Source organism: Vanacampus margaritifer, chromosome 18 (assembly GCF_051991255.1).
Source record: "Vanacampus margaritifer isolate UIUO_Vmar chromosome 18, RoL_Vmar_1.0, whole genome shotgun sequence".
NCBI lineage: Eukaryota > Metazoa > Chordata > Actinopteri > Syngnathiformes > Syngnathidae > Vanacampus > Vanacampus margaritifer.
Genome location: NC_135449.1, coordinates 9,720,220 through 9,740,513, shown reverse-complemented (window position 1 = coordinate 9,740,513; position 20,294 = coordinate 9,720,220). Strand labels below are relative to the sequence as shown.

The following is a 20,294-nucleotide window of genomic DNA, read 5'->3' as shown; positions in this document are numbered from 1 at the left end:
CAAGAGAAAGATGCATGGAAGCCACATTCATTTTCCTCTCAGTGGAGAGAACAAACACTCCATCCTGTATTGATCGGGCCACAGCAATGCTCATTAGTGCTATCAGGGCAGAGATGAAAGAAAGCGTGGGGGTGGGGAGAATCACAGGATAAAGAGTGATGGCGGTAAAGCAAGAAAATGAAGGGCACGGAAATTGAAGGAGAAAGGGGACAAAGAGCATCTGGGGTGAATGGATTGCGTTCTTCATGGTATGGATCATGTGATAAATAGGGGACTTGGCTGGTCTGATAAAGCATGGAAAAGTTCAGATGGATGAATGAATGATCTCTGCAATGGAAAATGACATGAGTGAGGCAGCCAATGAAATGTGGTAGAAGCCGCTGAGATGCAGGAAGGATACTTTCTTAAAACTATTTGCATTAAAAAACATGAGTACGCCTCACAGCTCGAGGGCAGTGTTGAATTCCAGTTAAGAGCAATGTTGTGCGAGAGGGTCTCAAGGTTTTGATTTAGCAGGAGGTTTATATTCAATATGGCTGAGAGACTACAACAACTAAAACATACAATCCTGACAAATGAGGCTGAGAATACAAAAAAAAATACTTTTTTTTTTTGTACTGACCTTCCTCATGCATGCCTCCCCTGCTTCCTGAAGCTCGCTGTTTGTAGAATTAAGGGCCTTGAACAGGGCGGCAATGATCTTCTCTCTGGACAGGGGCAAGTAGTTGCAGGCGGCCAATGCATCTAAGAAGACAGCACAGAAATTCTATACATTTATATGTTTAAGGGTGACTTTCCAGGGAACTAGAGGTTGAATGACTAAAGATTTTTTTGTAGTCGACTATAATGTAATGAAAGTCGAGTCAATGTTGATTAATCAATATCATTGATTTTTTTCCCCCAGCAAAGCCTCTTATGACTTATAAAAGTGACTATGTTACTGGTCTCATTCACACGATTATAGCATAGTGTAGTCGTATGACACTGAGCTGTAAAGCTACAAGAGTTGTGTTGTTGGTGCTTGTTGTGATATGAAAGACGTTCTTTAACAGTAATTTTATAGTTGGCAAATAATAAAGTCATCTGAAGGTAAAAAAAAAAAAATATATATATATATATATACATATATACAAAAGGAGTGTGAAACATTGAGTCATAGATTTGTGTTGAGGTAATTTTCTGCTACTATGTGGCATTAGTGTTTCATGTTGGACATAGGTAACAAATTCAGAGCAATTGGTATTTGGAACATGAAACAACTTGTGGACTCCAAGCTATTTTGTTAATTGTAAATTACAACTAGTCATCAGTCCCCCGAACATTTATTATTGCTAAATTGTGTCATAGCTCCTTTGCACAGATGTAGCCCATGCATTAGAGATAAAATTTGGGCAATGAAGATGGGCTTCACTTTGTGCCAGTACCCTCATTTCTCACTACTAGTACCGTGGTCCCGCAGGTATGTATATTTTAACTCAATCACTCCCAGCCATTTTTACTGAAGCAAACCCCTTCACTCCTGGCTGTTTTACTGGATTTTGACTGATTTTGCAAGGCCCACAGAATATTGTGTTCTATTGCTATAAAAAACACGGAACCTACCAAAAGAAAGATCAGTCTCTTCTTTCATCAGGGAAAAAATATATAGTTCTATCTGTTTCCAGATTAGCATTAGAATATAGCCAAGTTTCATCATTATTCACAAATCTGTTTAAAACTGTGGGTAAATGAGCTTTTTTTCAACATGGCCTGGTTGATCTATTTTGCTCTGCTGCCATCTGCTCGCCATTTTTGTAATAACCATTTCTTCAAACATTCTCTGCAGTTGAGAGGCTGTATCAAAGCTTTCTGTATGCTCTTGCATACAAGAACACACATTAAAAACATATAAATACGTCTTTGGGACGCTTAAAACATTTTAAATAGAACGTATTTGTACGTCTTTGGGAGCAAACAAGTTAAGAATAGCAGCAAATGGAATAGCTACCAATGCCAAACGCTATTCTCATCAACCAGCGGCTTCTTTGCATACTCTTGGAATCACGCAGCCGAGGCAGTGTCGCCTTGTCGGCAGGACAAATTCGCTGCTCCACAAAGCAGACAGGCGAGTCGCAAGTCCTCTGTAAATTGGCCAGTTGGCAGATAGTGTGCCAAAAACAATTAGCAATTAGTTGACTTCAAACGTTGACGCGGAGAAGCCAAGTAGACTCGAGGCCTAATCGGTTCAAACCCTTCAAGGAACCCCTATACGGTGACATGACTCACTGAGAGCAGCAATGCGCAGGGGCACAAGGGAGGGGAGGCTCTTGTAACACGGCAGTTTCATCAGCGTAGCATCGTCTGCCTCACACAAATTCAGCAGCTGAAGACAGAACAGCAGAGAAATGCAGATGTGATTTTTTTTTCTTACAAAATACAATGTTAAATTGATTTTTCCCCGTTGCGTAAAATTGAATTGATCGATAAAATGAATGCATCTGCCAGCTCTAGAATGAAGCCATCCGATGTAAAATGCTTGCTTGTATGACCAGCACAAATAAGGTTTTTATCCAGTAGGCTAATGGGATTTTCATATACAGATATACATAAATACAATATTCGATGTAGAGCTGCGTGTTGCGTACCTCTGTATAGAAGACCTTATGCTCAATGACATTGAGGTCCATAGTGAAGAGGCGGGGCTGCAGGGTGGTGCAAAAGGTGTTTCCTTCCATTAGGCCAATCTGTGCATTTGCAGGTTGGTGGCGCAGAAGATGTTTCTTGGGGGGAACCATATCTTGCAAAACCTGATGAAAACCCCACAATAAATTGATTAATATCAAACCAATCAAGATTTGTTACTAGAGCTGATAAACATTTGACCTCTTTGTGTGGCTCCATGATGACAGTCACGCTCTTGCCAGTGACCTGAGCCAGCACCTGGAGGGAATGCATGGCCTGCTTCCTGACAGTGGAGTTGGGGGAGGTCACCTCTCGAACGAGGTCGTGTGTTACCATGTGGAAAGATTTGTCTTGGGCCGTCAGAAGTTCCTCCGTTTTTTCTTCATCTTTCAGTGGAGTGGCGCAGCGTACCAGCAACTGCTCCAGGGTTGTCTTTGCCATGGCTACAGCTCCATTTGACACCTGGGTAAAGTCCCATTCATAAATTTAAACAATTCAGAAGCCACCAGTATTACTGAGAACTTGCTTAACAAAAGTACGGAAGATCATTCGAGCTCACCTCTCCTGTGAGGTCCATCATAACAAACAGCAGGGCCTTGAGAAATGTGAGCTGGTTTTGTAGGACCCAGATAAGAGGCAACCGTTCCATCAGGAACTTGATGGACACCACACCGCCAAGCTTGGCATACCAAGCCTGTTCATAGCAGCAGGCACACAGACGCTCCACAATATAAGAGAACAAGGGAAGCTGGCATGCCTGCAGATTGAAATAGTCAAATACGAACAAATCATCTTAATGAAAAAAGGAGCAAAAAAATAAATAAATCACATTTAAAAAAAATGAAGTCCCTCAGTTTCTCACCCTCTCCTTGGAGCCAAGGATGATGCTGGCCACATCAAAGATGACAGCCAGGGCCACCTCTCCTATCTTACACAGCTCCTTCTCCTCATAGGCCATACAGATGGCAATGGCATCGATCAGAACAAGTGGATCCATGCCCTTTGACCCGTTCTCTTCGCTGTGGAACATTGCCGTGCTTGGCTGACTGCCAAGTTGGTAGCACGGCAGCAAGAATGGACCTGTGGGAACAGAAATCCACAAATGCATTTTTAAATCATGATACTAAACGGCTGAATAAACATTGCAATAGCTTTATTGTGCGATTGGAGAAAAAAAAAAAGCCGATATTTGATCGCGAGTCTCACCACACTGCTGAGCCACAGCAACCATGGTGTAGTGGCGAATCAAGCTGGCGACAAAAGGTAGCGCACTGGGCCTCAGGTCCTTTATCACGGCAGACATGAATGCTCCAGTCAAGGCCTGTTCAAAAGTTCTGCGGGCAGGCGTGTCTTGTGCCTTGTAGCGATGAGAGATAATAACATTGGGGATCCACTTCTCGGTAAAGCTGGAGGGGGAAACAAAAACACAAGGAATTCGCAGTTGTCAAAAGAAGGATCAGCAAAAGTAAAAACTTGTGTGTCTTGGCCTCCGCCGAACCCCTGGGGTTCACTCAAGCCCAGGTTAAGAACCACTGTTCTATGCAGTAGTGAGAAGGAAAGGCTCATTTCATACACAAGGCAACTCAATGTGCTTTACACAAGGATAGACAAAACCCTGGCATCAATAAACACTGCAGTTAACACAGTAGCAGAAAAAAAGCTGAAAAAACAAAAGTAGGTTAAAAACTTACTAAAAGAACATAAATTGACAATGTTAAAACAGACATCAAACTTTTAAAACATTTAGCGTAAGGAAATTTTCTAAAATAATTCAAAAGGAAAAACACATGATTTAAAAATGTTTGAATTCACTTCTGTTATTAGCTTATTCCACTTGTGTGCACCATGTTTATTTTTAACTCTGGGTTCCACCAATTGAGCCAAGTCTGCAGATCTCAGAGCCCTGCTGGGTTTGTATTCAATCAGCATTTCTTGAATAAATTCAGGAATACAAATACTTTGTTAGTATGTTATTGTACTTGAGTCGATTTTGAAGGTACCCGTACTTCACTTGAGTATTTACATTGCTTCATAGCCTATTTATGATATACAGTGTGTACTCTTTGTACGCCTTAATTTGTACAAATAGGCTCCCTACATTTTTCAACCTCAGCGGATGACGACACCATGATTCTGCTTTTACAATATATATTTAGCTCTTTGACTGGGTGCCAGCCGATTTAAGCATTTTTGACTGATCTTTCAAGGTCCACAGAAAATTATGTGTTTGGACTATGGAAAAATACATACTACCAAATGAAAGATTGGACTCTCATCTTTCATCAGAAAAAAAAAGTTTGTTTCTACCTTATTCCGTTTTTCAGTAATCAAGAATAGAAAATGTTTAGTTTCACCTCTGTTTAAAAAAAACGTATTTTAACGTCTTTGGCACTCTATAGGATTTTACTAAACGTTATTTAACGTTTTTGGCAGTCAAAGATATATATATATATATATATATATTTTTTTTTTTACACAAGTGCACTTCTACTTAAGTGTGTACTTTTGCCACCTTATCAGTAGATTCCCAGTTTGTATCTCCACTTGCTGAACTTACTGTGATATTAAAGATGTCCTTAGATGCATGATTATTATTGCAATAAAGAAAGTATACACAGTTATGCTAATAAACACATCTTATATGAAAAGATTTGTTTTGCATTTTGTCTTTTATTTTGTTTCTATTCTGCATCTCTGCCGGATGTCCCTGTTGGTATTTGTTATTTACAACAGCTGAAGGCAACTGGGCCGCCGTGTTATTGAGCAGCTGTTTTCTCCATGCTTGAGCTTGTGTTTTATAATGCCAGACGCCGGGGGTAGACCTGATGGATTGCTTCATCTAATTATTGCTATTTAAAAGGCGGCTATTTGCGGGGCGGGGATGGGATGAGGGGGTTGTAGGTGAGGAAACGGGAGTGTGACAAAAGCAGAGAAATGGGAGTATCGTGGAGGGAAGAATGGGGACAGAGGCTGTCAAAAATGTCAGATCAATTGGCCTTTTATCATTCACGGGGGCTGCCATACCGACGTTAACGGTGCACTCGCAAAGGCTACATTTAAAGTCAACTGATCACGGAGGGAAAGGACGAGAAGAGCGTAAATGGAGGGAGAAGAAAAACAGAGAGAATCTTTCACGAGGGAGGACAAATCAAGACGTCTGACAGCGGAGGCAGCAGTCGCAGCCCCCTGATCATAACTGGCACACTTCATTACCCCGGCAGAACTGTGCACACCGCACAGGCACACTTGTCTTTCGGCATGAGCGTGTGTGTGTGTGTGTAATGAAAAGAGAGTGAAAGGGCCAGGATGTAGCATAAACAGACAGAAGAAAGTCAATTAGCCCCTGCCCGGAATCAATGATGGTAATGTGACTAACACATCCCACTAGCACATCTCGTCGTCTCTCTTGCTGACTGGGGGCTCATGGAACTGTTTTGTCACAAAGTGAAGCCTGCCATAGAGTTGGGGTCAACTTGAATGTAAATAGAAACTCACGAACAGAGTATAGACTATAATTGCTTTGCTAAACAGCAGATCAAGAATCTGGTGTTATCTACCATCTTATGAATGGATGTTTGCTTACTTGGGATGAGAAAGAAGCTGGTACAGAGCGTGTTTGTTATCGTCCAGACTGGTCATGGCCACCAGGAAACACTTGATGACCTCCCACGCCTGTCGTCTGTAGTACGGCTCTGTGTTGGCACTCTTCAGACAGTCGAGGGCTGTCTCTATTGCCTGTAATGGGATAGAACACTCAAATCTTTAGAATTCAAAGTTTGTTTGTTTTTTTAAAGTGAATAGCTATTCTTAAATTGTGACTGTTATTTGCAAATTGACACAAAAAAATAGTGATACATGAACCACAATAGTGGTGCAGGAAGTAACAGAGCATAATTTGGCTAAGCAAAAGCATTTGTCATCTCTACAATATGGCTTGGCTACTTAAAAAGGGAGTGAATTAATGCCACTTTGAACAAAGAGGAGATAAAGAAACAAGAATAGCCGTGTAAATTAGGAAAGTGTAGTTGAATAAAAAAAAACAGTCCGTGTATTAGAATATTTTGAGACACTGACAGGCTCGCTAGTCAAAATTCTACAAAAACGACAGTCCTCAGTGACAAATTAGTCAAGAGAGACCAAAAGAACATTTTTAGGATATCCAGGCTTTGCAACATGCCACCGTACCTTGAAGCAATTTAAATCACGCACATCAATGTCATTTGATAATTTTGTTTCACCTAATTGCAACTCTATGATGTCTATTATAACCTGTGTTTTATGTTTGAATTCTGTAAGTAGAATTTGCGAGCCTGTGCATGGCCTAAATCTATCAAGATGGCTTGAGAGAGAAACAGAAATTACTGAGAGTAAATAATCCCGTCGTAGTGGACCACACTAGATTGATGATAACGGACTTGGTCTGAAGCAAAGCAGGTGATGTATTACATTATCAGGAGCACACACACACATCTGACAAAAAAGTACAGCAGTGTGGTCTTACCTTTTCCATTGGTAGCTGTATTGAGGCTTTGCAGTCGGTGAACTCAGCCTTGATGCTGGGCCCTTGAACTTCCGTCACCACATAGTGCAGCCTCTGAGACTCCTTAAGCATCTTCCTATTGCTGCCACCAAACTTTCCTAAAACCCGGTAGGCTACGTGGGAGATGGTCTCAGCCGGGTTGCGGAGAGTACGCCACAAGGCCTTGGAGTGCAAGCGCAGAGGAAATAAGAGTGTGAACATCTCTTTCACTAAATTGAAATGTTCATCCTGTTCTTCATTGAGGAACCAGCACCTTACTAAAGCATCTTGGTAAGAATTACACCAGTCTGTTAAAACTTCCTACCTGCATGAGCTCAGCCCTGACTGGCTGGATATGGTCATAGAGGAAGTCTGGCTGTAGGTTGTCCACGCAAAGCTCTAAGGTGCGAAGCCCTTGGCTCACTAGAGTTTGAGAGCCATTGAGGGCGGACACCAGTGGATCCATGAGCATAGGCAAGTAGGGCAGCAAAGAGCTTAGGCGCACCGGCACTGTCAAGCATAACTCGACGAAAAGGTCCTTCATGTGCTGCTTGTGAAGGCCACTCTGAAGCATGTTCAGACCTAACGGCGTGAAAAGAAGACACGGGCAAGTGGGAAAGTGTAGCTTATGTGGACAACTGGGCAATGTCATTGTCACACATACTGTTTATGTAATAGGAATGTTAGTCGATTGCAATTTTTAATTGCATTTAATCGCGTAATTTTCATAGTTAGCTCTTACTTGTGTAAATATACAACTCAATACTTTTTTCAAGTTTTTCATACTCTTGATAATTAACATAAAAGTGGACAAATATGTTCACTAAATACAATTAAAGTTGTATCTTATAATTCATTAATAGAGTCATTTTATAGTTAGTAATTTAGATATTTGAAATGAAAAAGTTATTTAAACATTTAAAAGGCGTGTGGAACAACAAGTCATAGATTTGTGTTGAGATAATCTTCTGCCACTAAGTGGCATTAGCGTTTCATGTTAGACATTGGTGACAGGAAAAGTATTTTTTTTATTATTTTTTTATTTAGAGCAATTAGTATTTGGAAAATTAAACAACTTGTGGACTCCAGGCCATTTTGTTAATTGTAAATTACCCACAAATAAATATATTTAGTATTGCTTAATGGTGTTATAGCAACTCATTTGCACAATGTTGTATGTAAATAAAACATGAATAACAATGTTTTACATCAACTCTATTTAAATTAATACCCCTGGACATTGTATGTAATACTTTTTTCAAGTTTCTTCTTTTCTAATACTTTTTTAATGCCATTTAAGGCGTTAAGTTGAGCAAAATCCATTTAATGACTTTTAATACTTTTTAGTGACCTGCGGAAACGCTGCACAAACACATCAGAAATTTGTAATTAACATTTGTACCTTGTAGCAGATTGGGTAGAAGAGGCAGGAACTCTTGGTAGAGAAGGTCATGGCTTCCTCCACCAATGGAGCGGAACAGTGCCCGGAGGAACAGGAAGTAGTTGTAAGGCTCCTTGGCTGACTGGGCCAGTTCCATTGAGCTGTTGACTATCTTGTGGAGGTGTGGCTAAGGAAAAATAAACAGTTTTAATGCCCATGTGTAGCAAAAACAAAAAAAAAGAAAAGAAAAAACCTGGGCGTGGTATCTCACTTTGAGCATCTGTTCATTCTCGGCTGCAAAAAGCGACACTGATCCAAACACCAGTTTAAAGAGCTTGAGGTAGAGATTGGAGAGCTCAACATTTGAGCCCATCTCTGGCAGTCTTTCAAGAAGGTACTCCACTAAGATGGTGGCAAATAGAGCCGATGTTGACAAGTTGGCCAGGAATGAGTTTGCAACAATCTGGGGAAGTGAAATTAAAGATTAAATAAAAATATTTTTTCTATAGTTTTTTTTTTACAGTTGTTTACCTGGAGTGCATAGTTCTTAGAAATCCTCTCCACCATGTACGGAACTGTAGTTTGAAAAATCTCCTTGAAAGTAAGAGGGTTCATCATAGTGAAGACCCCAGCAAAGTGCTCCAGAACCTCCTTCTCCTCCTTCATGCGTACTGCCTGGCAGTTGGCCACTCTGATGTATGCTTGCTGGTTATTGGCCACCTGGACCTGGCCGCACAAGAAGATGGCAGCTTTCAGAGTTGCACACCGATTGCATTGATTTTAAGATGAATTTTCATTGATCGCTCTACTTTTTTACTCTTGAGTTAGAAAACTGCACAAAGATGAATGCCAAATAAAACAGTCCTCTTGTGGTACCTGATAGATGTCCAAAGCTTGCATGGCGTACTTGACCAACTTGATGTAGATCTGAGTTTCCTTTGGTTGGAGCTGCTTGTTTGGTATGAACTGAGCCTCTGTTTGAAAGTAAAACATTCCCAAACATTTACCAATTGATCATAGTTGTCCCGAGATTAATTTTCATAGCCTTACCTCCGGGGGCCTTGCACGAAGTGATGCCCCATGTGATGGTTTTCACTCCGCACACCAGAGTCTTCACTAAACTGCGGCAGTCCGACACTTGGAACGTCTGCTTGTCCTCTTTCTCGCCCTGTCGGTCGAGGCCGGTCGCAGGGGGCTGAGGTGCGCTGGTGACGGGTGTGGGAGGAGCAGGGGGCGGGATGGCGGGTGTGATAGAAGGAGTGGGTGTGGCCGGTACACCTGGCAGGACCCCTGGCTCCACCACCCCCATTTCCGATTGAGGTTTGCACTTCTTGAAGATGGAGACAAGCTGGTAGCGTGCTATGGTGTGAAATTTCAGCACAAACACCTGATGGATACATTTTGAAAAAAAGAAAAAGAAGAAATGGCAATCAACATTTTAAAGCGACTGAAGCTAACAATGAGCCTCGCTTTGTGCTAGCTTAGCTACCTCCAGCATCCTCATGAGGATGTCCCGGCCATTGCCGTTCTCCTGCTCTGACTTTGAGCGAATGCAGTCCACTAGGTTGAGCAAAAGCTTGCAGGACATGGTCTGAATATTGCTCGGAAGTGATTCGTCGTCGATGTTCTTGGCAAAGAGCTGTACGGCTAAGGATAAATCCGTCAAGGGCAAGTTCTGGCGAACGTGGTGAACGAGGTCTGCAAGCGTGCTGTATGCCAAAGGTCTGAAAAAAGAGATGATGATGATAGAATAACTATTGGATTTTAGGAGACGTGGCAAAAACTGAAGGCGGTAAGAGACAAAGTAACAACATGAGCTATTCTGAAGGGTGACGACAGTTATGGGAAGTAACTGTGAAAATAGTCTGTCAAGGAAAAGAGCATAAAGGTGAGCTAATGAGTGACAATGATATCCCCCGCCACGTCTCAACAGCTCCTCCGCACGACTAATTTGAAATTACAGTTATATCACTCAAGTGGCGAGGGTTGGGTGGCAGGTCAAAGACATTTGGAAAATCGGCCCTCGGGAGATGTGTGTGTACATGACAATTTGACAGACGGATCTCAGATGTGGTCAGCCTCCGAGAGATGCGCCTCATTGACATGCAAAGGACTCGGAGCTGTCAGGGCAATCGTCCGCTAAACAAGGAGATGATTGTGATAGATGCGCAGGCGGCTAACTTACCGAAGAGTCTCCCGGGCGGTGTAGCCAGAGCCAATGAGGATGGATTCGTCAAAAAGTTTATCCATGCAGGGTATAAACTCTGCAAAATAAAGCAAACGCGTTGGATTTTCTTTCCTGTACAGTATATTGATGAAAGATGTGCAAATTTGCTGAGATTTTCCCCCATCTTAAACTACTTCACAGGCAACCCTTTCACCAAGTGACAAAAAGCTTTCATGGCATGACAGCTATGTAACACACAATATGAAAAACAGTGTTGACTTTCCCTGCAAGAACAACTTTGACTACAATTAGCTTGGAAGCGTTTTGAACTTTGACCAAGACAGATGCTTAGTGGTGTCCTGGTGTCCTGCCACATAATACATATGCATGTTGACTGCGTGTGTGTGTGTGTTTGTGTGGGCACATACGGTTGCGTAGTTCAGTTGTGAGAATGTGTTTGACGGCGATGAGCAGCTCCTTGCGGAGGTGCGCCGTCTCCGAGGGGCAGTTGGTGAGCAGCTGAAGCATGCCCTTCACCATCTGCTGGGAATACTTTCCTACCAGCTCCTGAGAGGGTGGACACACGCACAGATGAATCAGCAGAGGAACGTCATGATTAACTTAAGCTGATAGTGACAAATTTCTTTCATAAATGTACGTCTTATTCTAGATATTTTACAACTGACTGTTCACTATTTATTTAAAGGGAAGTCAACCAGGGTTTCCCCTAGTGCTTTAGCTAAGCGTCACGACACATGCATGATGAACTGTAATCGCTGCATGTCGCCCGCCAGCCGGTCATCCCCCCCACTTCCCCTTGATGAATATTTTCCCGGGCCAAATTTTGTTCCCAGTCCGTCCTTGACCACCAGGCTTAGCAAGTTCTCTGGAGGAAAGTAATACAACCCAAAATTCTTCGATATGATACAGCGCGACACAAAAAAAAAAGGGAACTTTTTAACAATCCAATGAAACCAAGAGTGATGGAGGAAAAATATTTTATTCATAGTAATTGAAACCTTAAAACATGCATAAACTAAAACTAAACCATGCAAAACATTTACAATCAATGATGGAATCCCAGCTATCCTAACTGAGATGTTGCAGCGGTCAATGAGGAATCTCAACAGCAGATTTCAATGAATTCGTACAGGAGGATGTTATCTACTAGGGATGGAAATCTTTGAATGTCTCATGATTCGATTCGAATCCGATTTTTGAGTCTGCGATTTCATTCAGAATCAATTTTCGATTAAGAATGATTTTTGATTCAAAATGATTTGATTGACAATGGTTTTTGCTTCAATCTATGGATGTGCAAGGAATTGTAATGATCTACTCCAGTCTGACCCGCTTATGCTAATTAGAGCGCTACTCGTGGCACTTTTATCACTCAAAAGAACTATAAAAACAAATAAATAAAAACAACTTTTATTGGAATAACTTGATTGTGACTTTTTCCTTCTACTCTCTAAGGTGGCTACAACTTAACAGTGTACCAGTGTATCTCCACACTGCCCCTAAGTGGCCAAATCGAGTACAACAAGAACAGCGCTCCAAATAAAGGCACACACAGACAAAGGTAAGACAGTATACAATTATTTAAATAAAATCGATTTTGGGACATTTAAAATCAATTCTGAACCGTACTAAATGAGAATCGATTTTTTGGCACACCCCTATTATCTAAAAATGAAAATTCCAATATTGTTTCTTAAATGGCATGTTTTAAGGTTTCAATTACTATGAATAAAAGATTTTTCTTCCATCACTCTTGGTTTTATTGGATTGTTAAAAAGTTCTCGTTTTTTTCTTCTTCATCCTATGTACTATGTTGCCCCACTAGTCTAAACATTTTATTCAGATTAATATTGCATTTGTGAGAAATAAATGAAGCGGCAAAATCCTCCCGTTTTTATCCATCTCAAGGGGCGGCCATTTTCCATTTACTGTTAATTGAAAATGACATCACAGTTCCAATTGGCTCATCTTGTCAATGTCACAAGGCCAAACTCGGAAAACAGGTGAGCCATGATTGGTCATGACCAGAGCCCTGAGCAACTGTGATGACATCTGTCGACAGCAAGTAATAAAATGGCCGCCTCATGAGATGGAAAAAAAAACGTCTGGATTTTACCACCCAATTCATATTCCACATATGCAAGATTAAATCAGAATAGCGTGTTTAGACTAGCGAGGCGCATGCAACCTATTATTATAAAGGACATTTTTGGGTTGACTTGTGACTTCAAACACAGCAAACGAGTGTACCTGGTAGATTCGAATGATGTAAGCCAGAAACGAGAGCGTCTTAATCTGTGCGGCAATGAAGTCTGCGTACAGCTCCTTGTTATAAAGCTTGTGCTGCCTGCAAAGGAAACAAACAAAAAAATGCAAGTAATTTAACCTCATCAACACAATGCTGCATGCCTGCAGTAGGTGACAATTAATGGAGGGTGAAATGTGGGTCCACATATGGGATTCAATTCTACATGCATGGCTTATTTATTTGTGTGGCAGCTGTTACTGTGGCTCCCAAAGAAACTTTCTCCATACCTGCCAGAGATTCCTGAGGTTTGTTTTCCCTTAATTAACTCTGCTCCATTTCCCTCCTATTCCGAAAGTCTAATACAACCATCTTCTTACGCTCAAATTTCACCTCCCGCTAAGCCAATTTCTACTATTTTAACTTTCCTAAATGGAATGGAACCAGCTTTAGCAACGCCATCGAAAAACTGCTGCCAGGAAGGAGCGATGAAGAGAGGGCGGTGGGTGGGAGGTAGGAGGGGTACCATTCTATTAAAAGTGTGCCCAATCTCATTCTGAAGGCCGTAAAATGAAAATTAATTTAGTTAGTGGGGGTTGTAATTCCTGTTTGGGCAAATGGATCTTACCTGGCTTGCGGAGACACCTGCAGCATGATGGTGCTCATGATGAGGGGCACAAACTCTGACACCACATTGTGAATATTCAGCTTGTAGAGCTGTAGGGAATTGGGGGAGGAAGGCGGACAACAAATACAGGAGAGAAAAAAAAACGTCATCGTAATAGAGCCACATAATTACAGATGAGGTGATTTCATTGAAGGATTAATGAGCATTTGGGAAGGATGTGAATATTTTGAATCCAGTCACACCTCTCCCGACTCCAATTACCCCAAAAAGCAAATGAGTCAATCAAGTTTACAGCTTCAATATCCTTAATAAACAGCACTTTTATATCTCCCCTTAGCAAAGAAGATCATATATTCTCAAAACGATTAATTGTGTGGTTTTGTTGTCCTGCTGTATTTTCATTCCACTCACCTGATACATCAGCACCACGATGAGTGGCAGCTCCGCAAGCACTTTGAGTGACAAAGATCCCCGCGGGATGATGGTGTGCTACAGACGGGGCATAAAGATTACAATGCCAGATGACACACTCACATTACTTACTCACTCTTTCACATTTTCATCAAAGTGTCAAAATTACAACGGAATGCTTCAACGTCAACAGAATGTTAGAAACAGATTACTGCCGTAGCCGATTTTGAGTTTATGAGTCTCGAAGTGTCGTGCCTAGTGTAGCGTGTCATGTGTATGGCGGACCAAAACTGACAAAAAGGAAAAATAAATAAATTAATAAAATGCAAAAAATAAAAATATATGTGGAAACAAATACAAAAATCAATATATAAATAGAATCAAATAATCATTAAATAAGAACGCTATGCTCTCATATTTAATTATTTCATGCTGTAGACAATAATAAATGTTATTCAAATGAGAGTGCAGTCCTAAATGTGTCTTGGGTTGAACGATTTACCTATTTGCTGATTGGCATGTCCGTATCTATTTTTATGTTTATTTTATTCTTAAATCTTGCTTATTATTTTTGTGTTTATTTATGCATGTACAGAAACATATGAGTATTTTATCTTCCCTTTTATTTTTTTACTTTGGCAGTTTTGGTCCTCCATAAGTGTGAAGTGCAGAACTAAGAGTGTTGTGTTGATCTATACAACACTGTCTTTCACATTTTCAAAAACTAAATAATTATTTAATGAGTGTTTATCCATTAACAAATAAATAAACAAATAAATATAGCAGTCAACGCTGCAGTAGCTCAATGAAAACAATATACAAATATGAAGCATAGCTCATATAAATTGAATATATTATTATCTGTAACATTATTTGAATTTCAACATGCTGCTGATGTGGAGCACTACTGCCATCTAGTGCTTAGAGGTGGTAGTTATAAACTGCAGAAAGGAAGATTTCCAATCATGATGTCCAAGAATGCGTCTGGAAATTACCGTTCGCGTTTCACTGTCTTCTCTCTCGGGTGCAGTCTTCACCAACACGGAGGTGATCATCCCAACCATTTCTGGGGAGGGCACCGTGTTCTCAGCAATCACCTGAGGGTTCTCAAAGTATCGGGCCTAGTTGGGGCACACACATACACATTTTTTATTTTTTTTTTTAAACATGGTTGTTTGCTCTCTGTGAAAATTGGCGCAACAACACAAAGCAAGCAGATACTTACGACGACTTTCGGGAGGTCTTTGTAAATCTGCTTTACAAAGTCCAGAAAGTGATGAATCTGAAAACATATAATTGAACACAGCATGTAAAAACAGAGGTTTTACCCAAATTTTCAACAAAAAAACATGGTCAACAGAAGTAAATAATGTCAATTAAAAAATAGAATTATTTAATTGTGACGGATGTATTTTCAGTGTAAAATACTCAACTCACTCTGTTTTTATTTATTTATTATTATTTAAGTTATAAAAACGGCTGACTACCAAGTAATCTCTTCAGAAAAAAAATGTATTAGCATAATTAATTAATAAGCAATCAGGCCAACAAACTCACCTCTTGGGAGATTGGAGGACGGAACTGTTTGTGCAGCTCAATTATGATGCGGAGGCATATTAGCACATTTTCCTCACTTTCAATCTGGAAGTGAAAATACAGGAAAACAGTCAAGTTACTGCTGCTAACTGATGTTCATCATATATGCATTTTGTGAGCTAATGCAAAACAAGAAAGAATGTCTATCAATGACATTTTTGATATTTAAAAACATGATGCACACATATGAATAAAATACGCATGTCAAGCTTCTAAAGAATTTGGAAGGACCCTTACCTCCAAGAAGCGAAACATGACAGACAGGACGTTCTTGGTGTGCGGTCGAAGGTGTTCATTTGTGGGAATGCGATGGATGATTTCCAACACCAGCTTCCTTAATTGCTAGGGTAACGCAACACAATGTTATATTGTAATAAAATGCCACTTATCATATAATTGTTATGCACGTAGTGTTCTGGGAATCACCGTACCTGCGTCGGCTTTTCTTGTAGAAACTGCACCTCTCCGTCCTGTAGAAAGGTGAGGAAGCGAGGGATGATGTGTTCCAAGAAGGTGGAGTATTGAGGCGAGGATGTCACATTCTGAAATGGAAACGGCAGTGAATGTAGTGTTAGGTTGATCAACAACTTCAAGCACTGTAGTATTGTCAACTAGAAAAATTCCCGCGGAAATTTTGAATGGGACTGCTGACTCTTGTAAATGAGCTGAACAGTTTAAAATTTAAACCACTGGAATCGCTCAAAAAATGTGGAAGTTAACCATAATCAACATCAACTAAAAATATCTCACTGTCCCTTTAAGAAAAATGCACTTTCACGCACACACATTTGACTTTGTAAATGAGCTGAACAGTTTAAAATTTAAACAACTGGAATCGCTCAAGAAATGTGGAAGTTAACCATAATCAACATCAACTAAAAGTATCTCACTGTCCCTGAAAATGTATTTAAAAAAATGTAAATGAGCTGAAGAGTTTAAAATTTAAACGACAAAAATCGGTCAAGAAATGTGGAAGTTAACCATAATCAACAGAAACTAAAAATATCTCACTGTCACTTTAAGAGCGCACACACATTTTTGACTTGGAGCCGTCACGCGCCCCACATTCCATTGAGATTGTATGAGAGACGCACCCCTTGAACAAAAGCCTCTCACGACTTAACGATTCGAGATACAGATTCAAGAAATGGCTCGTTAGAACGGCAAGGGTTTGGGGAACACGAGCATGTTCTCATTCTTTTAATCGGATGAAAAATGACCAAATGAGAGCAGGTTGAAAACTTATGATTTATCAGAAATGAAGAGCGAAAGGCGCCTGAATTTAACATGGAAGAGATAGGCGAGTTCGTCCGACTTGTCCTCGCATAAAGTGAAAATAAAGGTACTAAATGACACCTTAGCCAAATAAAAGTTAGTTTGTCTGAAAGAAGACACTCGTGACTACAAAATGTGAGAATTTGATGTCTAGTGAGCAAAGATTGTGGCCATGGTGACGAGTTGAAGTGAAACTTTTGGAAGTACATTTATTTGTTCCCGCCACTCTAAAGTTAATTGCTCCACTCTGGCACTTGCAATACACAACAATGGGAGAAGGCTATTTGTCTGCTGTTTGCTCACTGTCTTTGAACCCGCACAGAGGGGAGAGCTTACATTCCTTAAAAAAGATTTTGACACTGAGCTAAAGATGGGAAAAATTTCTACAAAATGAGCTAAAATTCGTATCGGTCGGATAACGTATGCGTGCGCAGCGTGTCTTGGAAAAAGGTGCTTGATCTGTAATTTGTTCCCCCTTTCTCCATTCATTTCCTATGGGAGTTTTTTGGGAGTTTTTGGGGAATTGCGTCGCCATGGTAACTCGGAATTCCTAGAAAAGTAATGCCGCACCCGAGTCAGATCGAGCCGCATCGTTTGATACCTCATTTGTCCCGGTGCGATCTACGGTACGGGCCGCATTTAAGCGGAAAAATCCGTGGAAGATGATATAATAACCGCAATAAACCCATTTTTGTAGGATAGTAATATGTGCTGCTTGCTTGCTACGCTCAGCAGTCCCATAATTAACTAACCATATATTGAGTTTCTTTACTACACAATAAAATCGAGTTTCCAATTTTGAATCTTTTCCTGAATTTTTCCCCTTCGCTTTTAGAAAAAGCCAAAAACATGTTTTTCTTTTTCATGCACATATCTGATTAAATGTTTCCCATAAAGCATTCATTTTTGCACTGTATAAATAATTACTCTGTCTCGCAATATTTAGTGTGGCTGACGCTGTGATTTTCTTTCACAGGAATTAAACTAGCTGATCTTTTTTTTTAAAGAAAAAAACTGTCACTGAAGGGGTTGTAAATGTTGCAACCAAACTGCAAAATTTTCAACACTGACTCAGACTTTGTGCTTTGAACCAGGGAAGTAATTAAAAATAAAGGGGAAAAAAATCATGACAAATGCACTCCAATTAATCTGTAAACCCAATTAATCACCAGCGCTGTGTCAAACTCACCTCAAAGTTCTCGCTGACCTCCTGCATCATCTTGAGCTTGGTCTCATCAGCTGGAAAATGAGGGACAATTAATCCAATTTGTTCAATGTAATTTAACATCCATGGCCTTTTACACAGGCTTAGCAGGGACTCTCAGATCTTATCAGTTTTACTTTCATCGCCAGTTTGATCAAAAAGGTACACTCTTGCACACACACATTCGCACAAACACACACATTCACATACATGTACCTTTGACTGGACTAAAGCGTATCGCTCTCATCACAATTCCCATGCTCAACATCCGTGCCGAATCTAACCAGGCGTGTGCCTGTCTAATAATAACTGCTAAGATCAATGAACGTACGTGTGTTTGCGTCAGTGAGCGCTGCCACAAACTGCAGGTACTTTTTCATCAGTGTGGTCTGGTCCACCACGGTGGGACTGGGAGCTGGGCCAAAGGCCATAGTGGCAGCTGGAACGGACTGATCCAGCGGAGGGAAAGGTGACAGACTACACGGTCTGCAGAGATCTCAGCTTGTGCTCATGTTGTGCTGCACTGCATACAGAAAAAGAAGAGAATGGTAAAACATGAACACTAAAAGCAATGTAGAAACTGTATGATAATGATAACATTAATAGAGCATACATAACCTATGAACATATTAGCTATCTTATCATACAGAAAACAAATGTCAAACTGAATCCACTCATTTCTGTTTTGTATGCAGTTGTAGGTACTCGAACTGACTAGTTGCATTTTTTTTAATGGGAAAAAAACGTACTTACAAGATTGTTAAGTTGCACATGTTACATGTTTATGGTTACACATGGTAAAGTCACTGCATGTTGTATTATTAATATCAAAAACAAAAAAAATACTAAACATAGCATCTTTGCAAGTATTTTTCTAAACAAAAAATATAAAGGTCATAATTCCAGTGTGATATTCAAGTGCATGGTGAAACCCATATCCAGAGGATTGAAAAGCAGTAGCATCTGCCGATGAAAACTACTTAAACTAAAACTAAACCTTGCACACGCAGCTCCTGGAATGCGTCAACATAGCCCAAAAATGACAAAATTGTCCTTTCTCCCCTGTGAGGTGATCCAAAAAGTTTGCAAAACCCATCAGTTTTGATAGGCGATTATAATCAACAGGCGCACCGTGATGACGTCACAGTATGCTTCGGCTAGCACAATTCTTTCACTTTCATGTAGAAATTCTGAATTAAACTCTTATCATACCGACGTCAAAATGCAAACGTGTTTGCCAGTTAGGCGTTCAAGCATTTTATTTTCCGATAACAGATTCGATATTTACTGAGTAACTTAAAAAAAAAGAGCATTCGCCGTCATGATTATCTCATAAGTTAGCTTATTATAGAATGGGACCCTTGATGTTGTTCAACTGTGTTTAAGATACATTTATATTTTACAACGGACAGATTAACCCCATGCACCCGAAGCCTAAATTCACAGTCGTCGCAGAAGAAACGAACAATTTTCCCCTAAAATCAATAATAAAAGGGAAACCAAATTATCCTACCTTGTCCACCGTAAATGAGCGTGTCGTTAGAAAGCACCGCGCTGCCGCTCTGAGCAGCATGGATGTGAATGATATCCCTCCGCATATCATGTACCAAATGCGTATATTTGATGCATATTTGCGACAAATTTAAAGTTTATTTGTGATTCACATAGATGTATTTCCTATTTGTGCCCAGTTTTTTTAAGCACGGTGAGTGATATTCCGTAACACGTGGTTTTCTAGTGCAAGTGGAAGGATATAGTCCTACGGGCGGGTGGTATATGACCATCATTTTTGACGGTCTTGTCGCGCATGTACGGTAACCGCAATGGAACAAAAGCCCTGTAAGCAAGAAAAATGCTATTGCTTCTTTGTAAATGGTAGTTTAAGAAGCCAAGCTAATTCAAAATACATAATACATTAAATGTTTTATGACACCTTTTTAACCATAATTTTTAATCTATTACAGTTCAATGAGTAATATATCTAGCAGTTTTCTGGGGTCATATATGTCATGTTAATGGCGCTGAGTGAGCAAAACAAAAACAAAAAAACTCAAAAAAATGCACATTCGCTAAATTAACATGTAAATCGTTTCATAATTTTTTTCCATGTTCAATTCACTGTGTTTTTGTTTTTGCCACAAGATGGCAGCATAGTAAAGGTCTCTAATCTCCATGGGCTGACACAA

The 20,294-nt window shown here is 40.2% G+C and overlaps 1 protein-coding gene across 2 annotated transcripts in view; it reads right to left on the bottom strand.

The window, feature by feature from the left end:
• The window catches only part of trrap (transformation/transcription domain-associated protein), an 83,210-nt gene extending 63,535 nt beyond the window's left edge, over nt 1-19,675 (bottom strand). For both annotated transcript variants that reach the window (XM_077550623.1, XM_077550624.1), the window contains exons 1-29: nt 19,622-19,675; nt 18,440-18,631; nt 18,094-18,143; nt 16,061-16,171; nt 15,867-15,971; nt 15,591-15,674; nt 15,259-15,315; nt 15,029-15,154; nt 14,034-14,111; nt 13,623-13,711; nt 13,000-13,096; nt 11,157-11,295; nt 10,747-10,825; nt 10,051-10,285; nt 9,612-9,948; nt 9,438-9,535; nt 9,093-9,287; nt 8,833-9,024; nt 8,583-8,748; nt 7,506-7,762; nt 7,163-7,363; nt 6,245-6,396; nt 3,868-4,067; nt 3,524-3,741; nt 3,221-3,418; nt 2,863-3,123; nt 2,625-2,786; nt 2,266-2,362; nt 623-744 (exon numbers count right to left, since the gene is read on the bottom strand). In XM_077550623.1, coding sequence (XP_077406749.1) covers nt 623-744; nt 2,266-2,362; nt 2,625-2,786; nt 2,863-3,123; nt 3,221-3,418; nt 3,524-3,741; nt 3,868-4,067; nt 6,245-6,396; nt 7,163-7,363; nt 7,506-7,762; nt 8,583-8,748; nt 8,833-9,024; nt 9,093-9,287; nt 9,438-9,535; nt 9,612-9,948; nt 10,051-10,285; nt 10,747-10,825; nt 11,157-11,295; nt 13,000-13,096; nt 13,623-13,711; nt 14,034-14,111; nt 15,029-15,154; nt 15,259-15,315; nt 15,591-15,674; nt 15,867-15,971; nt 16,061-16,171; nt 18,094-18,143; nt 18,440-18,539 — 4,206 coding nt within the window. In that variant the 5' untranslated portion in view covers nt 18,540-18,631; nt 19,622-19,675. The remainder of the gene's footprint in view (nt 1-622; nt 745-2,265; nt 2,363-2,624; nt 2,787-2,862; nt 3,124-3,220; nt 3,419-3,523; nt 3,742-3,867; nt 4,068-6,244; nt 6,397-7,162; nt 7,364-7,505; nt 7,763-8,582; nt 8,749-8,832; nt 9,025-9,092; nt 9,288-9,437; nt 9,536-9,611; nt 9,949-10,050; nt 10,286-10,746; nt 10,826-11,156; nt 11,296-12,999; nt 13,097-13,622; nt 13,712-14,033; nt 14,112-15,028; nt 15,155-15,258; nt 15,316-15,590; nt 15,675-15,866; nt 15,972-16,060; nt 16,172-18,093; nt 18,144-18,439; nt 18,632-19,621) is intronic.
• Between the last annotated feature and the right edge of the window lie 619 nt (nt 19,676-20,294).